This window comes from Narcine bancroftii, unplaced genomic scaffold (genome assembly GCF_036971445.1).
Source record: "Narcine bancroftii isolate sNarBan1 unplaced genomic scaffold, sNarBan1.hap1 Scaffold_296, whole genome shotgun sequence".
Taxonomy (NCBI): domain Eukaryota; kingdom Metazoa; phylum Chordata; class Chondrichthyes; order Torpediniformes; family Narcinidae; genus Narcine; species Narcine bancroftii.
This window is the reverse complement of record NW_027212032.1, coordinates 111,400-136,164: the sequence shown is the minus strand read 5'-3', so window position 1 is coordinate 136,164 and position 24,765 is coordinate 111,400. Positions and strand designations below refer to the sequence as shown.

The window sequence follows — 24,765 nt, the reverse complement described above, 5'->3', positions numbered from 1 at the left end:
CTGTTTCACAAGCCTTGAGTTGGACTTTAATGTAACTTTGTCGGAGGAGACAAGATTTTTATGGTTTGACTGAGTGATGTTGAAGGAAGTGCGGTGTATGCAGAGACACGGACTGCACCCTTTAACCCAGGTTGCCTTTCTCACAGGTGACCTTATGAATGAGGTGGAGGACGAGGAAGATGATGGTGTGTGGGCCACAGAGGACGAAGACGATGAGAGCATGGAGGTGGTCCAGGATGACAGCGATCTCACTTTCACCAGACACACAAGTAACTGAAAAGTTTTACTAGATAGACTCAGTCATCCCTTTGGAGATTGGAATAGGAGCCCTGAGTAAGTGTCGACTGAGAATTGCTTCAAAGCAGGATTTAGGATGCTACAGCTAAAGTGACTTCCATTTTGATCGTAAGCCATGCAGATAAGATGCCAAATTTCACTGGCAGTTTGGGCCAAGGGCTGTTCCCTTGCCTCCCCTTAAGATCATGAATTCATAGGCACAGAAATGGACCCTTTGGCCCAAAATGTCCATGCAAATCATCAATCTAATTCTGTTCTCTGACACTTGGCCTGGAGACTTCTGTCCCTTCGCAAATTGAGGTTCAATGTTGTGAAAGTTTCTACCTTCACTGCCATCTCAGGCAGTCAGTTCCATATCCTCGACACCCTCTGGGCGGATAAAAATCTTCCTCGAAATCTCTCCACTTGTCCATATGTTCTCTTGCTTTTTGTTGGAGGAAAAGTATCCTGCTGCAAAACATAAAACACTGGAGAAGCTCAGCAGGTCAAGCAGTGTCCTTTATAGAGCAAAGGTAAAGAGACAGAACCAACCTTTCAGCCCAGAAGGCTGTTGGCGGGCATCAGAACAAAAGGATGGGGGGAGGGGGGTAAAGCAAAGGTGATAGGTGGAGAAGGGGGGAAGGGACAGCAGCGATCAGGGGAGGAGGGATAGCTGGGTGGGAGAAGGAGGTGGAAAAAAAGGGCGAGCAGGATAGCAGAAAGCCCAGAGGACCCCAAAACCCAGCAGCAATAGAGGTTACTTCAACAAAAGTTGCTTTTAGTTATCTTTAAACATGAAAACAGGATCACACTTGAACTGATCACGATTAACATCTCACTTAACCCCCTTCTAATTCTAATAAGTGCATGTGTATGTAATGAGTGTGTAAGTTCAGTAAAGTTCTTGGATTCACAGTCCTGTCTCACTTCTCATTCCTCCAAGTTCACTGGTTGCAGGCAATTCTTATTCTGTGCACAGAATTTAATAGTTATGAAGTTCACCAGGCTTTGGTGCTTGAAAGGTAAATGGTTACCGCTCAGGAAGGTTCTTGTGGTTTTCAGAGAGAGATTTGTTGTTCCTGGACACAAACTGATCCCTTCTGATCAGCCACTTCGGTGTCTTGCCGAAGAAACTTGCCCCCTCAGGGTTCTCCAGATGATAACCTCTTTCTTTCAGTTCACCGAGGGTTCCTTTTTGTTTCCCTTATTCCAAATGAAACATGAGGCAGCCAGGCCTCTCTTGCATTAATCACAAGGGCTTTGACCAGGCTGAACTAAGCAGCCCCAACCCATCTTCCAAATGGGGTTTTCCACAAGCTGGCCAGTTTGTCCTGTTCCAGTCCCAGTTGCCTGCTGCTGAACTGTAGAACTGAATTCTCTCTCTCTCTCTCTCTCTCTCTCTCTCTCTCTCTCTCTCTCTCTCTCTCTCCCTCTCCCCCTCTCTCTCTCTCTCTCTGAGAAAAACCTGTTTGACTTCCTCTCTGCTAGCAAAAAACCTCATGACCCTCTTAGAACAGCAAGCATCACTCCCAGACAGCTCGGATCGCTGGGGCTATGATAGCATTGTGTTAACTGCTGCACTTGCCATGCTACCCAAGTTAAATGAGGATCCTGTGGCAGTTTGAAGGGAAGGGAAAATTGTTGAGAAGAGAATGGTGACTGAGTTACGATTAAGTGCAACCTAAACTCTGATTTAATTTTTACTCTTTTAGGGGCTGTATTCTGCTTGAGCTTGGACCCTAAGACCAACACTCTGGCGGTATCTGGTGGTGAGGACGATATGGCCTTTGTGTGGAGATTGAGTGATGGTGGAGTGGTACTGGAGTGCACAGGTAACTGGGGCACTGAGTTTACAAATTGATTGCACTTAGATGGAGTCTTTCCAAGAGGAGGAAAATATCTAGTCGAGTGAGAAGGGTTTACAGGCTAACAGGTTATCTCTAACATTTTTTACAGTGGTTTAAAGAGCACAAGTAATGGAAAAAAAAGATAATTTGGTATCAAGGAAGGGAAGCTTGTTTGCACCGTTATGGGTTTCATTCAGAAGTCTAATGGTTGCAGGGAAGAAGTTATCATGTGCTTAAAATACTTGAGGAACAAAAGGTTTAAGTGAGGGGTGGTGGGGGGGGGGGGGGGGGGAACCGAGAACACTACAGCACTGTACAGGCCCTTCAGCCCTTAATGTGGTGCTGACCCATATATTCCTACAAAAAAATACTAAACCCTTCCTACCCCATAACCCTCTATTTTTCTTCCATCCATGTGTCTGCCAGTCTGGCAAGGCATTCCAGGCACTACAACTCTTTGTATATATATATATATATATATAAAAAAATTACCAATTTGCAATAGCTCACAGACTACAGATATTCCCCGACATACCTCTGTGTTGTGTTCTCGATGACTGTTCATATCTTGGATAGACGTACGTTAGGGAATTGCCCTACCTGTGATACTGAAGAGTAAAACGATCAATTTCTTTCTGTTCTCTATCATTGAATCCTTCTCATTCTCCCTGTTGCTGTGGACACTGAGCGCCCTGCGGACTCTACTGGCCTCTAAAATATCTCTTTCAGAATATTGAGCAACAGAATCAGAAAAAATGGGACACAAGAAGTTAAAATGTGAAATATATTAACATGGTGGCCACCAAGGCCAGCTCTCGTGTGGGGTTGGTCACCGGCCAACACAGCTGCCACCATAGATGGGCTAGATTTTCACCGTAATCGTGCAAGTTTTATATTTTTTCTTTATTTAGTTGTCTGTGTGAATGGACGTAAGATGTATAGGTTGCAAGTTGGGGAATACCTACAATGTTCATCACTGTGGGGCAATCCCGCGTCACTCTGGCTGTCGTGCCTCGCACTCCGCCAGGCCCAGTGGCACAGGACCCAGAGAGAGGCGTTTGTCCTGGACAAGCATTCGCCTCCAAGTCCTTGCCCTGGCACATGGTGCCTAAAACTCCATGAAAAACAGAACAAAAATTCTGTGAGGACAGAAGAGCTACAAGGCTCCGTGTTCATCGTCGCTTGCCTAGGGATGAGCCAAAAGAACATCATAGAATATCTTCGCTCCTCGTGCCTGCTGGAAAATAAATGTTGACCAATTTTTAATGCATGTTCGTTCATCACAAAATAAAACAGAAGGTTCATGAATCTAACTTAGGCTTCAAATTGAGATTGGTATCCTAATACAGTGTGATGGGGGTAAATCAGGGTTGCCTGCTACTTATAGCATACTAAAGTCTGCAGACACTGTGGATAAAGTAAAAATGCAATGCTGGAGAACCTTGATTTTGTTCAGGCATCTGTTGAGATCTTTTGTACCTTGATGAAAGGCTCAAGTCCAAAAGACTGGTAATTATCTTTGCTTCATAAAGTATATGCTGTTGAACCAGTTGGGTTTCTCCAGCATTGTGGCTTTACACAATGACTACTGCTGGAAATGAAGATAATTGGATGAGAGCTGCTTCAACAGCCCTCCAATTCTGAATAGTCTGGAAATTTTGAATAGGAGACGACGATTGGGCAGGGAGAAAACTCCTTTCTGGGTGTTGTTGATCTGGAATTTCTCTCTCATTTAGGCCACAATGATTCTGTCATTTCCGCCTCCTTCAGTCATGATTCAGCTTTGGTTGTAACAGGAGACATGAGTGGCTTGATCAAAGTGTGGAAAGTTGAAACCAAGGAGCAGATTTGGTCGTTTGAAGTGGGCGACTTGCAGGTATCTAGTATATGTGATACCTGATTTGAAACTGTCTATAAAACATTGGAGTGCAATGTTTGCATATACAACTTGCCACTGTAGACTTTGGATATAGTATTGGTGGAGACAAATCTCCCTGTTTAATGGGTCGATTACCGTCATAACACTGTGATACAATATTGGTGGGGGACAGGTCTTTCCCTATACAACATTGGGAGATAGAAACATTGCGTAGTCATGTCACTTTGTAACACTGCATTACAAATTTGTCACCGTATAACACTGGGGTACAGTACTGGTGGGGATGGGTCTGTCACTATATGTGGATAGACTATTTCCGTTAAGAGGAGGAAAGATTAAAACAAGAGGACATGAGTTAAGAATTAAGGGGCAGAGGTTTAGAGGTAACATGAGGGGGAACTTCTTTACTCAGAGAGTGGTAGCCGTGTGGAATGAGCTTCCAGGAGAAATAGTGGCGGCGGAGTCAATTGTATTATTTAAGAAAAGGTTGGACAGGTCTATGGATGAGAAGAAGATGGAGGGTTATGGGCATTGTGCAGGGAGGTGGGACTAGAAAGGGGTGTTTGGTTCGGTGCGGACTAGAAGGGCCTAATGGCCTGTTTCCGTGCTGTAATTGTTATGTTTATGTTTATGTTTAGAACACTCTTAACTCTGGGATACAGTACTGGTGGGGACAGGTCTGACATTCTGTAACACAGGTCCAGTACTAGTGGGGATGGGTCTACCACTGTATAACACTGGGGTAGAGTACTGGTGGGGACGGGTCTGTCACTGTGTAACACTGGGGTACAGTACTGGAGGGGACGGGTCTGTCACTGTGTAACATGGGTACAGTACTGGTGGGGGCGGGTCTGTCACTACAGTACTAGTGGGGACGGGGCTGTCACTGTATAACACTGGGGTACAGTACTGGAGGGGACGGGGCTGTCACTGTGTAGCACTGGGTGGCAGTACTGGTGGGGACGGGTTTGTCACTGTGTAGCACTGGGTGGCAGTACTGGTGGGGACGGGTTTGTCACTGTGTAGCACTGGGTGGCAGTACTGGTGGGGACAGTCTGTTACTGGTGATGGGATATGTTGAGTGTATGGCATTTTGCACTGTACAGAGGACTCTGACAGCACCTGTTCCTTCCATGTGCAGTGGGTCGAGTGGCATCCCTGTGCCCATGTGCTGCTGGCTGGTACTGACGAAGGGAGCTGCTGGATGTGGAAGATCCCTAGTGGAGAATGCAAAACCTTTCCAGGCACTGGTTGCCAAGCAACGTGTGGCAAGATCCTTGCTGATGGTAAGAAATGGGAGAGGGCAGGCTCCCTCGGTGGTAGTGAAGTGAAGGCAGCCTGCCTGATTTGTCACTAGGGATGACTGGAACAGGTCCTGTTATGAGATTAAATGTAAATGGAAAAGAATTTTGTGGATTGGAAAAGTTTCGAGGGACATGGCCAAATGCAGGCAAATTGGACTAATTCAGATGTGCAATGATGTTGACATGGACAAGATGGACCAAAGACATCTGGGGCAGCCATTCTCAACTTTTTTTTTCAGTTCTGGCCCCCTTTAGACTCTGCTCAAACTTTAAGGGCTCCCTTCCCTGTGAAGCAGTCATTCCATACTTCTTCCTACTACATGAAAAACATTAAAAATATTTGTTATGTGGGATGAAAAGAAAATGAGGCTTCTACTGAAATGTGCTATGGGCCCCCAGGTGGGCCATTGGGTCCTTGTTGAGAATGGCTGGTCTAGTCCATGCTTCACTTAAGAAAGGATAGTTAAATCCTAAATGGGAGCTTTACAGATGATTGTTGTCTGACTAAATAGTTTCTGTCTTATGCTTTATGTAAGTTTCTTGCTCTGTATCTCCAGGTAAGCGAGCAGTTGTTGGCTACGAAGATGGAACAGTGAGGGTTTGGGATCTGAAGCAAGGATCACCACTTCACATCATCAAAGGTAATTCAGTAGGGGAGATCTGACCGATGAATAGGTTGGTGATGTGTTTAAGTGAAACAGAAAAGTCTGCAGACACTGTGATTCTAGTCAAAATACAGAAATGATGACAAAAAGGAGATGGTGGTGGACTTAAGGAGAACACAAATCATTTCTGGTTGAGGAAGTCAGCAATGGAGAGGGTCAAGAACTTAAAATTCCTCGGTGTCAACATCTCCGAGTAGCCATATTGCTTATATGTGTAATAAACACACGGTGGTACTTGTGGGGGGGGGATTTCATCTTTCCGAACATTAACTTAGACACCCATACAGTAAGAGGGCTGGATGGGGTAGAGTTTGTTAAGTGTGTTCAGGAAAATTTTCTTTATCAATACATAGAAGAACCAACTTGAGAGGGGGCAGTAGAATAGGGAAGGATAAAATTGGATCCATTGAAGATGAGGGGAGGTAGGCTCCGTGAGAAGCAAGAGGAGATGGGTGTAATTTTAAACAATTTTTTTTCTTCAGTATTCACTAAGGAAAAGAATATTGAGCCAGATGAAGTGAAGAAATATGGTCGGGAGTTCATGGATAATATAAGGATTAATGAGAAGGTAGTGTTGGCTATATTGAAAAAGATCAAGGTGGATAAATCTCTAGGTCCTGACAAAATATTCCCTAGGACCCTGAGGGAGGTTAGTGAACAAATAGTGGGGGCGTTGACAGAAATATTTAAAATGTCACCTGTCCACGGGGGATGTGCCGGAGGACTGGAGGGTGGCTCATGTTGTTCGACGTAGGATCCAAAAGTAAACCTGGTAATTATAGGCCTGCAAATGTGATGTCGGTGGTGGGTAAATTAATGGAAAATGTTCTTAGAGATGGTATATACAACTATTTAGAAAGACAGGGATTGATTCGGAGTCGTCAGAATGGTTTTGTACATGGTAGATCACGTCCAACAAATCTTAGAGTTTTTCAAGGAGGTTACTAAAAAGGTTGATGAGGGGAAGGTGGTGGATGTTGTCTATTTGGACTTTAGTAAGGTTTTTGATAAGGTTCCCCAAAAGAGGTTAGTAAGGAAGGTGGAAGCATTGGGTATTAATAATGAAATAGTGAAATGGATTCAACAATGGTTGGATGGGAGATGTCAGAGAGTAGTGGTGGAAAATTGTTTGTCCAATTGGAGGCCTGTGATGAGTGGAGTGGCTCAGGGATCCACTGCTGTTTGTCATATATATGAATAATCTAGATGATAAGTGCCAAATTGGATAGGTATATGGATGGGAGAGGTGTGGAGGGTTATGGGCCAAATATGGGTTAGTGGGATTAGGTGGGAGAAGATGTTTAGCACGGACTAGTAGGGCCGAACTGGCCTGTTTCTGTGCTGTAAATGGTGATATAGTCACTTTGTGAGAAGTTGAGAGAAAATTTGGTATGTCACCGAAGACTCTCAAAAACTCCTAGAGGTGCACTGTGGAGAGAATTCTGGCTGGTGGCATCACTCTCTGGCATGGAGGTACCAATGCTCAGGTCAAGAAAAGCAACTCCTGGGGGCTGTGAACTCGGCCTGCGACATCACAGGCAATAAACTTCACTCCATTGAGGACATCTACAAGAGGAGGTGTCTGAAGAAAGCAGCCCCTCTCTTCGAAGACCCCGCCACTTAGGCCATGCCCTCTTCACTCTGCTGCCATCGGGGGCAAAAGATACAGGAGCCTGAAGATGAGCACTCAGTGACACAAGGACAGCTTCGTCCCCTCCACCATCAGATTTCTGAATGAACAATGAACCACAGACACTGCCTCACTATTTTTATTTATTTTGTAAGGTGGTTTATATAAATGTTTGGCCTGTGACGCTGCCGCAAATCATCGAATTTTGTGACATGTTCACAACAATAAATCTGATTCTGAATGGTGGAGGAACTCAGCTGGTGTCACAGGAGGTTAAGATCAACTACTGACATTTTGGGCCTGAGTGTGCAATGCTAACGGTGTTGCCAATGGTCCATATTACATCCATGGTACTATATTACTTCAAAGTTTCAGTGTCTTGCTCAAAGCAGCATGTTCTTGTTGGAGACTTTTTGGCTCAACAGTCTGATCTTGATTTAATTAATTCTCATTGACTTCAATGAAACCGAAATGGGTGCTTTTTTTTTCCTGAGTGGAGAGGCTGAATGTGGATGAGACAGTGGGTTGTATGGGTCATGTAATCACTGAGCTATTCGTCACACCGAGGACCTGGTGGTGAGAGGTTTCCAAGTGTATTTCTGATAGTTGTTAATGCATTTCCTAACTTTCTCCTGTCCTTCTGCTTCACTCCTTGGGGAGATGTGCTCAACAGTTACCCTTGTAGAGGATGCCTTTCAACCTCTTCCTTTGTCTCCAGGCCAGGATAGTCACCAGGGACCTCTGACCTGCATCGCTGCCAATAACAGTGGAAGCCTGGTATTGACTGGTTCTGTTGATTGTAAAGTCAAACTCCTCAACCCGCTCACAGGGAAGGTAATCAAGTTCAAGTTCATTATTTTCAGATTGCACAATTACAACCTGATGAAACCGTGTTTTTCTGGTCCTTGTTGCAAAATATGCAGATACAGACAATACAGACAAACAATACATTGATATGAAAAAATTGTTCAGTAAATGTCAGTGTCTCGGAGGGTCAGTGGGAGCAGTTCCTTTGGTTGTTCAGCGTTCTCGCTGTTCCTCAGCCTGGTGGTGCTGGCTCTCATCCTCCTGGATCCCTTCCCCGACGGGAGCAGCTGAAAGACGCTGTGTGTGGGGTGGAAGGGGTCCTCAATGATTTTGTGCGCCCTCTTCAGATAACGATCCCGGTACATCACATTGATGAGGCGGGGGGGGGGGGGGGGAGGGGAGGAGGGAGATCCTCTTTGTCACTTGTGTGGTCCTGTGGGTTAACCTGCAGTCCGATCCTCCACAACAACAGTACCACACTGTGACGTAGCTGGCCAGAATGCTCTTGATAGAGCTCCTGCAGAGGTTGACACATGATAACATCTTTTTCTCAGAGGCAGAAAATCCTTGAGTGTGGATCGATCTCCTGTTCTAATATTTCTAAATTTTAATAAACAGTCATTTCAGTTGGTCAGTCCTTAGAATTTATGAATGGGTTTGAAAGAATGGATTTACTTAAAAATGGAGCTCCAAACTGCAAATTTGCATGAGGGGAGTGAACCTTTTTAAATCAGAGAGTGGTGAATCTGTGGAACTTGCTCCCGCAGATGCGGAGATAATCAGCGAAGTTGGATTGAAGGTGAACTAAATAGAATAATACAGCTGTTGGAGGGGGTACCTAGACTTCAGATGCTGACAAATGGCAGCGGTAGAAATACATAGGATTCACTGGTTTCCTGGGAGTACAATTGGAATGAAGCCATCAGGTGCTTCAGGCTGGTGACTAGGGACTGAATTTGACAAGTTACCACAGTAGAATTCTATTATCCAGAGAGGATCCAAATTAGTGAGATAATGAGCTCAATTGCTCAGAAAGGTAAATTTTGCACCGGACAGCAACTGTGTTTCCCGCATTTAAAAATGGAGATGGGAAATGTCTGGGAAACTATAAAAGGTGATGGGGAAGTTGCAAAAAAAAAAAGAAATTGGTAAATCCAACAAATTGCAAGTGTAATTAGCCACCGTAGATTTCAGAAGGGAACATAGAATATTATAGCACATGCAGACCCTTTAGTGCATGATGTACTGATCTATGTAAACCTACTCCTGTCTAATTTTTCCCTACCGTGCACTCATAAATCCTTTATTTTTCTTACATCCATATGTCTAAGAGTCTTTTGAATGCCTTGATTGAACCAGCCTCCACCACCACCCCTGGGAATGCATTCTAGGTACCCACCGCTCTGTTTATATAAAAAAACCACATACCTCTGACATCACCCCCCAAACTTCCTTCTACTCACCTTAAACTCATGTCATTTGATATTTGCTATGTCACCTGGGGAAAAGGTGCTCCACCCTATCTAAGTCCTTCATAATCCCTCTATTTAGACATCTTCCATCCTTCGTCACTCCAATGAGTCATCTTGGCTTCTTGTGACATATTCTCCAATCCATGCAACGCCTTGGTAATCTCCTCTACACTGTCTCCAAAGCACCAACCTTCTTCCTGTAATGAGGTGACCAGAACTGAACACAAATATTCCAAATGTGATCTCACTACTCTTGAACTCAATCCCCTGACCAATGGAGGCTAACACACCATATGCCTTCTTCAGCACCCTATCAACTTGCATGGGAACCTTGAGGGGTCTGCGGACCTGGACCCCAAGGTCTTTCTGTTCCTCCGAAGGTGTACTCAATCAGCCTTCCTAAAATTTTTGGGAAAAATAACCAGTGAGAAGACAAAAGAACTCTAGTAGATGCAGGCTAATTTCTTCTGGACCTATTTCTAAGTTCCATTATTATTTTAAGTTATAAAAATCAAATCTATGTCCTGGTGGTGATAGATTGGCATTGATTAAGAATTGATTAATATTCAGAGGAAAGAGTAGGAAGCCAGTGTTTTGGCTTGAACTGGATGCTAGGGGCCTCACTGGATGCTAAGGGCCTCGCTGGATGCTAGGGGCCTCGCTGGATGCTAGGGGCCTCGCTGGATGCTAGGGGCCTCGCTGGATGCTAGGGGCCTCGCTGGATGCTAGGGGCCTCGCTGGATGCTAGGGGCCTCGCTGGATGCTAGGGGCCTCGCTGGATGCTAGGGGCCTCGCTGGATGCTAGGGGCCTCGCTGGATGCTAGGGGCCTCGCTGGATGCTAGGGGCCTCGCTGGATGCTAGGGGCCTCGCTGGATGCTAGGGGCCTCGCTGGATGCTAGGGGCCTCGCTGGATGCTAGGGGCCTCGCTGGATGCTAGGGGCCTCGCTGGATGCTAGGGGCCTCGCTGGATGCTAGGGGCCTCGCTGGATGCTAGGGGCCTCGCTGGATGCTAGGGGCCTCGCTGGATGCTAGGGGCCTCGCTGGATGCTAGGGGCCTCGCTGGATGCTAGGGGCCTCGCTGGATGCTAGGGGCCTCGCTGGATGCTAGGGGCCTCGCTGGATGCTAGGGGCCTCGCTGGATGCTAGGGGCCTCGCTGGATGCTAGGGGCCTCGCTGGATGCTAGGGGCCTCGCTGGATGCTAGGGGCCTCGCTGGATGCTAGGGGCCTCGCTGGATGCTAGGGGCCTCGCTGGATGCTAGGGGCCTCGCTGGATGCTAGGGGCCTCGCTGGATGCTAGGGGCCTCGCTGGATGCTAGGGGCCTCGCTGGATGCTAGGGGCCTCGCTGGATGCTAGGGGCCTCGCTGGATGCTAGGGGCCTCGCTGGATGCTAGGGGCCTCGCTGGATGCTAGGGGCCTCGCTGGATGCTAGGGGCCTCGCTGGATGCTAGGGGCCTCGCTGGATGCTAGGGGCCTCGCTGGATGCTAGGGGCCTCGCTGGATGCTAGGGGCCTCGCTGGATGCTAGGGGCCTCGCTGGATGCTAGGGGCCTCGCTGGATGCTAGGGGCCTCGCTGGATGCTAGGGGCCTCGCTGGATGCTAGGGGCCTCGCTGGATGCTAGGGGCCTCGCTGGATGCTAGGGGCCTCGCTGGATGCTAGGGGCCTCGCTGGATGCTAGGGGCCTCGCTGGATGCTAGGGGCCTCGCTGGATGCTAGGGGCCTCGCTGGATGCTAGGGGCCTCGCTGGATGCTAGGGGCCTCGCTGGATGCTAGGGGCCTCGCTGGATGCTAGGGGCCTCGCTGGATGCTAGGGGCCTCGCTGGATGCTAGGGGCCTCGCTGGATGCTAGGGGCCTCGCTGGATGCTAGGGGCCTCGCTGGATGCTAGGGGCCTCGCTGGATGCTAGGGGCCTCGCTGGATGCTAGGGGCCTCGCTGGATGCTAGGGGCCTCGCTGGATGCTAGGGGCCTCGCTGGATGCTAGGGGCCTCGCTGGATGCTAGGGGCCTCGCTGGATGCTAGGGGCCTCGCTGGATGCTAGGGGCCTCGCTGGATGCTAGGGGCCTCGCTGGATGCTAGGGGCCTCGCTGGATGCTAGGGGCCTCGCTGTTCAATGATTTGGATGAGGGAATGAAGTGGATATATCCCAATTTAATTACTACTTCCTGGACGTTTTCTGTGCCTTCTGAGATGACAGTCACAAATATTTAACTTCTTTGTCATTTCTTTATTCCTCCAATTAACATCTGCCCTTGGTTTGCAAGGGACTCAATGTAATCCTTTACTTTTTTTACAGTTCTATGAAGTTTTTGTTTCCTGCTGGATTATTTTTGCATACCTTCTTCCTTTGAATCGTTTAATTTTCCTAATCTGCGGGTTTATTGCTTTATTTGGCAATATTATAAGGCCTTTGCCTGATCTGATATGATATATAACTGGTTATCCACCACTAAACCACTTCTCCAGTTGGCTTTTTTTCGTGTTTAAGGGATGTACAGTATATTGTAATTTACACAGAAGTGCTAGAAAAACTCAGCAAATATCTTGCTGAGGTTCTCCAGCATTTTTGTGTAATCTACAATCGCAGAGTCTGCAGACTTTCTTTTTTAACTATATTATAGTAATTGGTACTTTTATCTTAATCCTTTAAATGTTGTTAGCTAGTGTCACTCATAATCAACTCGTGTTTCATACCTTTTGTAGATCATGGTTTCAAATTGAATTAAACATCATTAAATATTTACATCTCTTCAGCCAGGATCACAGTTCTCTGAAGGCCCATCAACTGCCAACTCCACAACACACAGTACCCTGTTCTATCAATGGTTCTTCAACATGATGAATGAGAAAGCTATGCCTCACCAGCATTTAGTCATTCTCCACATTATAATTGCCGATATGCTTGCCAAGTCTGTGTGTCCATGAACGATCCTTTGATTGCATTTTCCTTGTGCTTGCATATCTAATTTCTTATCATATCCTATATCACCATCAGTCTTTTAGGCCCTTTATACAATTCCCATGAATACTTCACTATTTAAGAAAGGAGGGAGATGGGAGGAGGGAGAAATAAGAACAAAAAATTATTTAAAACATGGTAAAAGTCGATTTCGGCCATTTAAACTTGCGCTGCACAATTACAACCCTGTATGTTTTGGAAGGTGGGAAGAAACCAAAGCCTGCAGGGAAAACCCCTGCAGACACAGGGAGAACATGCAAACTCCTTATAGACAGCACTGGATTTGAACAAGGGTCGCTGGTATATAATAGCGTTGCGTTAACTGCTACTCTGACCGTGCTGTCCAAATGAGGGAGTAGACTAATTATCTTGAGATGGAGGCAGGAAAAATGGTAGACTTTGTTTTAATGAAGTGCTAGCTTATTTCTCATCCACTTGGAAAATGATAATAAAATCGAAAGAGCAGGCTTGGATTTCTGGAGAGGAAGTCACTTTTGACAAATCAATTAGCACTTTGAGGCTGTAAAGTAGCAGAACAAATGCAGGAATCAATTGATGTGTATTTGGACTGTCTGGAACTCCTCAGGAGATCCACCTCCTTGCTCCTAATTATGTCATTACTTCCCACAAGGACAATGATAACTGGACCTTCCTCCTTCCTATCCAAGCCTGGGGTTTGTCATTAACCTGGGTGTCAGGAAGGCAACTGCAGCCACAGAACTTGTTTCCTCATGGAACAAGTTACATAGCCCCTCCCTAAGGCATCATGACTATGGTCCAACAAGTTGCTGGGCACTTTTAGAAATGTTGTCCTTTGAACTCTCATCCTCATAACAGAAGGTTGTAGGTTTGGGTTCGAGTTCCTTTACTGTCATGTAAATAATAAACACAATTTGTTAGTTTTGTTATCCACACAGAAAAAAAGCCACATTTGTGTGGTAAAAACACAGAGATGCTGGAGTAACTCAGCAAGTCTCGCAGCATCCATATGAAGTAAAGATATATAACTGATGTATGGGCCTGAGGCCTTCTTCAAGGTATGAACGAAAAACAGACAGGCACCTGAATAAAAAGATACTGTTTATCTTTGCCTCCTCTGGACACTGTAGGACCTGCTGAGTTTCTCCAGCAACTTTGTGTATTTACTACAGTCACAACATCTGCAGACTTTCTTGTTTCACAACCAGTGGGGTTCATCTGTTTTACAATGGCATTAGGGTCAAGCTGGGAAACTATAGGCTGATGAGTCTTCCGTCAGTGGTGGGGGAAAGTATTGGAGAAATTTCCTAGTGACAGGATTCATTCACATTTGGAAAAGCTTTATGGGCCTGAGCCTTTCACACCTTGACGTTGGTTGTATATGAAGTTCAAGTTTATACAGTATGCCTTCTGATTATACCAGTATAACAGCGTTCTTTCGTCCACAGTGCAAACCACATATACAGACATAACACATGAACAGGCAAACGATACATATACACATGTACATTTATTAAAATAAATATTAATAATTAGTAGAGTCACAGAGAGTTGTTTTACCAGTCATTCAGCAGACGTGCTGTTTTTTGGAAGAAGCTGTTCCTCAGTTTGGTAGCACTGGCTCCAATACTCCTGTATCTTTTTCCCTACAGGTGTAGCTGGAAGATACTGCATGGTAGGGGTCCTCCCTGATTTTTGTGAGGCCTCTTTAAATAGCAATCCCATTGATGATCCTATATGCTGCTTTTATGGTCCTGTGGATTGACCTCTGACCCAATGCTCCACAGCCACTTTACCACACTACCTCCTATGGATGCTGCGAGGTCTGCTGAGGTCCTCCAGCACTTTTGTGTTTTTACTACAGACACGGCATCTGCAGACTTGTGTTGCACTCAACTGGTGCAGCACTCATACCGAAGAGAGAAAGGGAAACCAGAGAGTCCCTTCAGAGGCATCCTTGGATCCCACAATCACCTTCCCTGCCTCCTGTAACCGACATGTCCCCACGGCTTCCCGTCCATTCCAGCAGTGAACCTGAGCTCCAGTATCCAAGTCGCCCTGCTTGCCCCCAGTTCGTCACACCAAAGATAAAGTGAAACACAAAAGTGTACAGACGCAGGGATTGTCGTAAAAACACAGAAATGTTGGAACTCAGCAGGTATCACAGCCTCCATAAGAGGCAAAAGTATATTACTGACATTTCCATCCTGAGGCCTCCTTTGAGGTGTAAGCAAAAAGCAGGCAGATGTCTGAATAAATACTGGAAGAGAAAAGGGTTAGAATGGGAGGGGGAGGAGTCCAGACCAACAAACAAAAGGTGTTAATTGGATATAATAAAGAGTAATGGTGAGAATTGATTTTTGGCTCTGTGACAGGAGACAGAGGGAAAAGGGAAGAGAGAACGTGTGAGAATGAACTGGAGGAAAGGAGATGGGGACGAAGATAGGGTGGTCTATAGAAATGCCATCCAGAAAGAGAGTGCCCGGATGGAAGATGAGGTGTTCTTCCAATATGTAGGTCTCAGTATGGCAGTACATAAGATCATGGACAGATGTGCCGGCAAAGAAATGGGTCAGGAAATTGAAATGGGTGGCCAGTGGAAGATTACGTTATTGTGGAGGACCTCTGAGGTTCTCAATGAAGGGATCTCCCAGTCTCTCCCTCCTCTTCGTTCAGATACCTGCCTGCCTTTTGCTTTGAAGAAGGGCTCAGGCCTGAAATGTTGGTCCATCTGTCTTTAGTTCCTCTGGATGCTGCAAAACTGCTGAGTTCCTCCAGCATTTCTGTGTTGTTGACACTAACAGTAGGTGGAGTTGCCCTCCTTCAGCCACCCACATCACCCCTGCCCCCCCCCAACCAAACCAACGTTGATGGGATTTACTTGGATCGATGTTTAAATTTTGGAATGCAATCCTGTTGTACTAAGATAGGAAATGTCCTTTGAATAAGATATTAAATCTTGTGTTGCCCTTTAAAGAATCCTGTGCTAATTCCAATGCACAGAATCAATAGCCTTGTCTTAATATAAAATATATAGATCATCTGATTATTTTCACATTGGTCGTGAGGGCTCAGACAGTTTGTCCGTTGCATTTCCTGCACTACAACATTAATGAGGAAAATAGAGTGGGGTCTTATTGGCTGCAAGGTACATGTAAAGATGCAGTTACAATATCTTAAGGGGTCACCAGCTCATTGTGTCTTCTACAGGTGGTTTGTGTCTTTTCAGTGCCAAACACTACAGATGATCACGTAGACAAAGAACAGATGGACGACACGGAATGCAGCTCCAATTCTGTGGAGTCTGTGGGATTCTGTAATGTGTAAGTGAAGACATTCTTTGTTTCCTACAGTTTCCAGTATTTCATCAGGGATTTTATGATTAGCCTCTGAACCTCTGTTATTGGATAGCTTGAGTAATGATGGTTTATTCCCTTCCCTACCAGATGAGGGACCGAGTTGGTTTCAGTAAGTTTTTTGGTGAAAGGTTAGCAACTGGTTTCCACCTCCAGAATTTTCTGCTTTCATTTGGGATTTCTGCAACCATCCGTTGCTAGTTAGTAGTCAAAGAACAGAGATATTGTGCCAACCTATGTAAACCGATTCCACAACAATCTAATTCTTCCCTCCCTCACACCCATAACCCTCTATTTTTCTTGCATCCTCATGCCTGCCAAAGAGTCTTTTAAATGTTTCAATTGCACCAGCCTTCACCAGCACCCCGGCAATGCATTCCAGGCACTCACTGCTCTCTCTGATCCCTGATGTCCCCTCTAAACTTTTCTCTTCTCATCTTGTACAGATGTCCTCTGATGTTTGCTAATCTCACCCTGGGAAAAAGGTGCTGGCTGTTCACCCAGCATATGCCTTTTCATAATCTTGTAGGGCTCTATTAAATCACCTCTAATCCTCCTTTACTCCAAAGAGAAAAGCCCAGGTCTGTTCACCTTACCTCATAAGACACGCTCTCCAATCCAGGCAACCTCCCGGTAAATCTCTACACCCTCTCTATAGCTTCACCTTCTTGCACACTGTTAAGAATCCTATCATTATCTGTGTATTCTGCCTTCTAGTTTGATTTTACAAAATACATCACTTCACAGTTATCCAGATTGAATTCCATCTGCCATGTCTACCCAATTCTCAATCCTGTCTCCATCTTATTGTAAGCACAGCCACCCTTCCACATTATCTACATCACCTCCATCCTTCATGTCATCTGCATCTAGTGCATTATGCAGTTTATAGAATCTAATGGAATTTTTAAACAAAAGTGGAAGGTACAGGTTTAAGGTAAGAGGAGAGGTTTAAGAGAGATACAAGAAGTAACATTTTCACTCAGAGGTTTTCCATATCTGGAATGAGCTGCGGAGGAAACTGGAGGAATCCCATGCAGCCACAAGCGAAACATGCAAACTCCACACAGACCACAATGAAGGTCAGGAATGAATCCAGGTCATGAGGCAGCAGCACTACCTGCTGCACGACTATGCTGTCTCTAGCAGTCCTTGAGTACCAGGTCATATGTGTGCCATTTAGTGATTGCCTGGGGGTTATTGTGCCATGGAAGTCTAAAGGTGCAGGTCAATCTTTCCCCGGGTTATGATCAGTTCTGGTCATATGGACATGAGACTCCGAGTGCCTTCTGATTATATCCCTCACCCAGGGATGTTGCAGGGATAGAACTCAGATTATACTCCCCAACAGCACTGTGGGAGCTCCTTTACTCAGAGTGTACAGATTCAACAAGGCAGATCACCACCACGTCTACAGGGCATTTGTGGAAGATTACGTTATTGTGGAGGACCTCCGAGGTTCTCAATGAAGGGATCTCCCAGTCTCTCCCTCCTCTTCGTTCAGATACCTGTCTGCCTTTTGCTTTGAAGAAGGACTCAGGCCTGAAATGTTGGTCCATCTGTCTTTAGTTCCTCTGGATGCTGCAAGACTGCTGAGTTCCTCCAGCATTTCTGTGTTGTTGACACTAACAGTAGGTGAAGTTGCCCTCCTTCGGCCACCCACACCACCCCTGCCCCCCCCCAACCAAACCAATGTTGATGGGATTTAGTTGGATCGCTGTTTAAATTTTGGAATGCAATCCTGTTGTACTAAGATAGGAAATGCCCTTTGATGTAAAAACACAGAAATGCTGGAGGAACTCAGCAGGTCGAGCAGTGTCCTTTATACAGTAAAGGTAAAAATACATAACTGACGTTTCGGGCTTGAGTCCTTCAACAAGGTATGGAAAAATGTCGGCAGCCGTCTGTGCAAAAGAGTAAGGGGGTGGTGTCGTCGCAAAGCCAAGAGGGGAAGGGGACAGCAGCGATCAAGGGAAGGAGAGATGGCTAGGTGAAGGGAGGGAGGAGAACTGGAAAGAGGAAGGGAAGGAAGAAGGTTAGCAGAAACCAGAAAAGTCGATGTTAAGGCTGGAGGAGCCCTTCATCCAGGTATGGAGAAAGTATTATCTTGGCTACACTGTTTGACCTGCAGAGTTCTCCAGTTTGTGTCTTCACTACAACCATGGTGTCTGCAGACTTTCGTGTTCCACTTCCGTCAACCTCCTTTGTTTGGCTCCTACAGGCTTCCATTGGTTGCTATTGGTTATTTGGATGGTACCACCGGGATCTGGGATATTCCTTCGCAGACTCTTCGACACAAATGGCAGCTTCAGGTAATCCAGTCCAGCAGATGCTTCATCTCTGTTTCTCTCCTGTGCTGTCAGACCCCCTTGCCTGCGTTGGTGGGGACGCTTCTGCTCTTGATCTTGGTCAGGACCAGTGGGAGGAAGGGTAGGCTTGAGTCTAAACAGAAGCTCAGCATTCCATTTGTGAGCAGACTGCCATTCTCACAGATTGACCCCAATATTCCTGCACTTTTTACTCATTCCAGGGATGTGGTCTTCATAGGCTGAGCCAAAACTGAATTGTCTATAGAAAAACCCAATGCTAGAGAATCTCAGCAGGTCAAACAGGTACTTGAAGGTGAAGATACATAGCCAACATTTCGGGCCTCAGCCCTTTCATCAAGGTATGAACAAAATGTCCATTGTTCATCCTAATTGCCCTTGAGGAGCTGGAGGTGAGCTGCCTTCTTCAACCACTGCAGTCCTTGACGTGTGGCTGTTCCCACAATACTGTTAGGAAAGGAGGACCAGGACTTTGATGGAGCAGAGGTGAAGGAAGTTTCCAAGTCAGGATGGTGTCTCACTCTGAGGGGAACCTACAGGTGGTGGTGTTCCCTGTGCTTTTGCTGCTCTCATCCTTGCTGGTAGAGATGGTGGGTTTGGAAGATGATGTCCACAGAGTCTTTGTGAGTTACCTCTGTGTAACTGTCTCCAACCTCTCCAACTTGTCGTTCACAATGAATAGAAAGCTTCTTGGGTGGACTTCTTATCTGGATAGGATTTCATTCTGCTCCATAATCTTGGTCCAATATCTACATGCATTTGCTGGCCATGAATGCTCAATTCAATAAGATCTTGGAAATGCTTCATTTGACCCAGGACTTGAGGGTGGGACCACTGACCTTCCATTTTGTTCTAGGCTGGCATTGTACAGTTGTTGTGGGAGGAGCACTCGCCGATTATATACACAGGAAGTCTTGATGGGGCCTTGCGCTTGTGGGACGCTCGATCGGGAAAACTGGAAAACGAACTCTGTGGGCACAGTGCGGAAATCCTGGACTTTGTGGTGAATAAGTGAGTGTTTCTGCCTCTGCTTCACCCTATCATCACGAAGTGTGGATCCCAGGACTGGGAATCATCCACAACATTTCGCACTATGTTGTTTTTGCACTAGGATAACTGAATATTTATTATTTATCTTTAGTATTTATTGCCTCTTTTATAGATTCATACATATAGCATTGAAATAGATCTCTCTGCCCAACTTGCCCATGCTGACCAAGATGTCCCACCCACATTAATCCCACCTGCCTCTATTTGGCCCATATCCCTCTAAACCCATCCTATCCATGTATCTGTCCAAATTTTCCAGAAACCTTACAATTGTTCCTCCTCTAGCAGCTCATTTCATATAACCCTCCGTGGAGGAAAGAAAAATTACCCCTTCGATTCCTGTTAAATCTCTTCCCCCACCACCCTTAGGGGTGGTGTTACAGCGTCAGTGACAACAATTCAAATGTGTCTCCCTGTGTCTGTATGGGTTTCCTCTGGGTGCTCTGGTTTCCTCCCACCTTGCAAAAAGAACATGCGGAGGTTGTAGATTAATTGGGCGGCATGGGCTCGTGGGCCGAAAGGGCCTATTACCATGCTGTCTGTCTCCATTAAAATTGCATCCTCTAGTTATCAATTCCCCTATTCTGGGCAAAAGACTCTGCGTGCAGCCCATCAAAGCCTCTCGTGATCTTGTCCCCCTCTGTGAGATCACCCCTATCCTCCTGCGGTCCAAGGAATAAAACCCCATCCTTCTCCACCTCTCCCTGTAGCTCAGGCCACTCAAGTTTTGGGCACATTTTTGTAAATCTCTGCACCCTGTCCAGCATGACTGCATCTATCTTGCAGCAGGGTGACCCAAACTGAATACAGTACTCCATATGGGGCCACACCAATGTCTTGTACTACAGTGATGTGACCTCTATACTCCATACTCTTGACTGATGAAGGCCAATGTGCTGAAAGCCTTTTTGACCACCTTATCTACCTGTGACACCACTTTCAAATACCTGTATTCCTAGATACCTCTGTTTTGCACCACTCTCCAGATCCCTAGCATTCCCTGTATAGATCCTACTGTTATGTACACGACAGCAGCGATAAAAATTTGCCCAGATGATGTAACTTATCTAAACTTAACTAAATTTATATACAATTATCTAACTTAAACTCTAACTATGTGCGAATATGTCAGTGTGTGGAACACCCTAAACCACTACAGCTCAAGGGTCAATTCTGGGAAGGCAGCTCCAAGTTCAGATATTTGGTGACGATACGTGGGCTTGAGATTGATGCAACATGCAGGCTATATAGATGGTTGAGGCACTGTAAGGTAAAAACATCATGAGATGGGACCGGAGAAGGAGTCACCCAGTACTAAGGAGTAATAGAATGCAGATGTGACCTTGTACACTCAAGATAAGCTTTGCACTAACAAGAATGATGTGCAGCAGGCTAGCAGAGAGGGACAGCAACAGTTTATTCATTGGACAATGTCATGGTATGATAATTTACTAAGTACGTATCCTGAGGTATAAAAAAAAACCACTTGCTGATAACGGCAGAATGCGCCTTCTCCAACTAACACTGTTAGTTGCAAGTGTTACAATCCGGTAATAAAGAACAAAGAACCTTGATTTCGACTCAGTCTGGTGTCTGACTCACTCATTCATGAACAAAGCAGACCTAACAGCACGCAGGCCTTAGATGAAGTTGAGGCACACAGGGCTTAGATGAATGGTAAGACACGCAGGCTTTAAATGGTTGAAACACGCAGGCCTTAAGATGAAGTTAGGAGTTCCTAAAGTGGGTGGGGTTAGCTGAAGTGCTCTCTCCTTATCCCCTCCAACCTTCTTGTTTGAGCTTTTGCCTGATTTTGGACATATCTGAAGAATGGCTCAGCCCTGAAATGTCCATTGCCTCATACTTTCCATGGTATGCTGCTGGACCTGAGTTTCTCCAACACTTTTTTGTGCCTTGTACTAGATCCCCAGCATCTGCAGACTTGTTTACCTTTCCTCTTCTGGCTTGGACAACATTCCTACTCCTGTATAAGTCCACCAGCTTTAGTGGTTAGCCATGTCACAACCCTTAGTCCCTCATTGTTAGGAAAATACTCCAGTCTGCCTGCTGATGTTATGCTTTCCCCCATTTCATCTCACCCACCTTGTCAGTTGCTGATAGCTGCCTTTACTATTTAGCAACCATCTTAGTTGAAACTTCTGGCATTTAGTTTGAGTTCCCTACTTCCACAAATTCTCCTGGTGTGACGTTTTCACCCCAGGAGCTAATTATTGACTTCAGAAAGGAAAAACCAGAGGTGTACGATACGTTAGAAAAACATGAAAGTCTGCAGACACCGTGGTTGAAGTAAAAACACAATGCTGGAGAAACTCAGCAAGATAAAAATACATACCCAAAGATTTGGGCTTGAGCCCTTCGTCAAGGTGTGAACAAAATGTACCAGAGCTCTGCAAATCAGTGATCATTGGGGGATCTGAGGTGGAACGGGTTCTTGGGAGTCACTATCTTGGAGAATCTTTCCTGGACCCAACACACAACTGACATCATGAAGAAAGCACGTCAGTGCCTCTATTTCCTCAGGAATTGGCGGAGGTTTGGTTTGACATTGGAAACCCTGGCAAATTTTACAGAGGTGTGGTGGGAAAGTGTGCTGACCGGCTGGCTGCATCACAGTCTGGTACGGGGACACCAATACCCCTGAGCATAAAGCCCTCCAAAAGGTAGTGGACACAGCCAGGACATCACAGGAAAAACTCTCCCCACCATCGAAAATATCTATAGGGAACATTGCCATCAGTGTGTAGCAGTGATCAAGGATACAGACCACCCAGCACACGCTCTGTTCTCGCTGCTGCCATCAGGAAAGAGGTCTTGGTGCCACGAGACTCGAGGTTCAGGAATAGCTGCTCCCCCCAGACTCGTCAACGACAAACTCAATCAGGAGTCTGACTTGTGCACTTTATGGATTTATTTTCTTTCTGTTTTTCAGTCTGTTTGTTTACATTTCTTTATTTGTTTACATCTTCTTGAGTACAGTTTTTTGCACTACCAGTAAATGGTAATTCTGCTTTGGCCCGCAAGAAAAAGAAAAGAATCTCAGGTTTGCAATGTGATGTCGTGTCTGCACTTTGACAATAAATCTGAGCTGTGAACTTTAAACTCCAACAGGGAGGCATCGTTGATCGTCAGTGCTTCAGGAGACAGGACAGCGAAAGTCTTCTACCTCCAGCGGCCAGACCGATAGATAGACTTCCTCATCTAAGACTCAGCCACTGCACACCTGAATTCTGCCGTGATTAAAGGACTGCCCTTTCTGATTGACTTTTATAAAAGGAAAAAAAAAATTTCTGCTTTTAATTTTGAAAAGGAAAGTGACGCAAGGGACAGGTTTCTCAAGCAGCTGACAGGCACGGAAGTACAATTTTGCTCCTATCTGTGGTCAATGTAGATGGGAGTTTGAGCTAACTCGTGCTGTACCTGGCCTAGGAGGGCTTTGCTCTGTGGGTCACCTCTGCCATGTCTGCTCCAGGAACGATTGATGCCTTGCTTACTGTTTCAGCATGTTCCCAGGAGCAGAAGGGCTAACAGAAGCAGGAAGGAAAAGAGCAGAAGATGCCATTTATTGGGGTGGTGGACCAGGATCTTGAATTGAAGCCTTCCCTGTTCTGCTGGGAATCCACTCCAACAGCTGGAGCCTGCAACACAGTTGCTCTGCTCCTTGCCAGCCTCTCATTAGATTTCTAAAATTTGTGCTATGTAATGCAGTGAGCACTCTAACATGTTACCCTTAATATTTGATCAATGTAGATGGGAGTTTCAACGGCCGCGGTTAGCACAAAGCTGTTACAGTGCCAGCGACCTTGACCAGGATTCAAATCCTGGGATGTCTGTATGGAGTTTGTACATTATCCCCGTGCCTGCATGGGTTTTCCCTGATGGGTCTGGTTTCCTCCCACTGTTCAAAACATACGAGGTTGTTGGTTAATTGAGGCAGCACCGGCTCATGGGCCAAAACGGCCTGTTACCGAGCTGTATGTCTACATTTTAAACATGAATAAAAATATTAATTGAATTTGTGACTGAAGCACAAAGTCTGCAGATGCTGTGATTGTAGTAGGAACTTTGTTTCTCCAGCATTTCTGTGTACTTTTGCCTCTGACATGCGTATGAGGGCAATTTTACAGGACGAGTTGCAATGGAAAAGAGAGATTAATTTCTACCAACTGAGGACAGCATCATAGCTCTGCTATGGGGTTCATTCTGGATCCTGGTGGCTGCGAAGAAGAAACTGTCTTCTGATTTCATGCTCCTGAAGGTCCTCAATAGGAGGAGACGAGAGTGTGTCTGGGGTGTGGTGGGTTCTTTGTAATGTTGGCTGGATTTCCAAAGCATTTAGATGGAGGGGAGGGAAGTGGCATTATGTTTCAAGCTGCCATTCATAACTTTGCAGCAGCTCCCGACCTTGTGTAGAGCAGCTCCTTTCCCTCACTGTCGTGCCCTATTGATTTTGAGAGATTTTTGCAAAATAAAACGAGATCCAGTTATCAGGAATGTTATCGAGAAGATTCTGTGTTGGAGTAGTACAATAATTCTGATCATTTGGGATTGCTATGTGAAAATCCCCATGGTTCAGTGTTAGCTCGCCATGTAATGTTTGCTGTATTCCCTGTCCACACCCCAGGGCCCTAGTGCCTGTACTTCCTTTTAATCTGCTCAGTGCCATTGGCCATGCTTGAACCCTACTGGGTTTACTGAAAAATGCATTATTCTACTGTGTAAAATCTTTATTTTAAAAAGGTGAATGAAGTGTGCTGGACTATTATTGGAGAACAACATCTAATGGCAGCACCTGTGTTCGGCAGTGGCCACGTAGGGTTGCAGACACCAGAGAAGCAGCGGGCCAGCACAGGGCACCAGAAATGGGGAGAACACCCCCCTGTTGAGGAGGAGAAGTAGAGGAGACTATCCCAGGGACGGTGACTGACCAGGGGGCTCTGCAGCTGCAGGAAAGGCAGGCGACAATATGCAGGTGAGGGACCCACACAGTCCGTGGGCTGCTGGTGACTTGGGGTCAAAGGGGTCACACCAGGTTGCAGGAGACTGGCTCATGAGAACTGGATATCAGAACCAGCAGGCTAAGGGCGAGGAGGGTTCCTGAAAGGCCCTGGTTACTGATTCCTCATTGTGTAGAGGTTTGGGTCTGGGCTCAGGTTTCCAGTGGTTTGAACTGGAGTCTATGTGGCTGCAGCGGCTG

At 45.9% G+C, this 24,765-nt stretch overlaps 1 protein-coding gene across 6 annotated transcripts in view; it reads left to right on the top strand.

The window, feature by feature from the left end:
- Positions 1–24,765, top strand: part of aamp (angio-associated, migratory cell protein) — a 59,716-nt gene that overhangs the window by 3,953 nt on the left and 30,998 nt on the right. For 5 of the 6 annotated variants that reach the window (XM_069913006.1, XM_069913007.1, XM_069913008.1 and 2 more), the window contains exons 2-10: positions 147–269; positions 1,989–2,108; positions 3,860–3,999; positions 5,144–5,288; positions 5,864–5,947; positions 8,320–8,435; positions 16,028–16,140; positions 18,395–18,485; positions 19,357–19,511. In XM_069913006.1, coding sequence (XP_069769107.1) covers positions 147–269; positions 1,989–2,108; positions 3,860–3,999; positions 5,144–5,288; positions 5,864–5,947; positions 8,320–8,435; positions 16,028–16,140; positions 18,395–18,485; positions 19,357–19,511 — 1,087 coding nt within the window. Of the gene's footprint in view, positions 1–146; positions 270–1,988; positions 2,109–3,859; positions 4,000–5,143; positions 5,289–5,863; positions 5,948–8,319; positions 8,436–16,027; positions 16,141–18,394; positions 18,486–19,356; positions 19,512–22,679; positions 24,063–24,765 lie in introns of those variants that run through there. The other variant, XM_069913010.1, reaches the window with a different exon arrangement.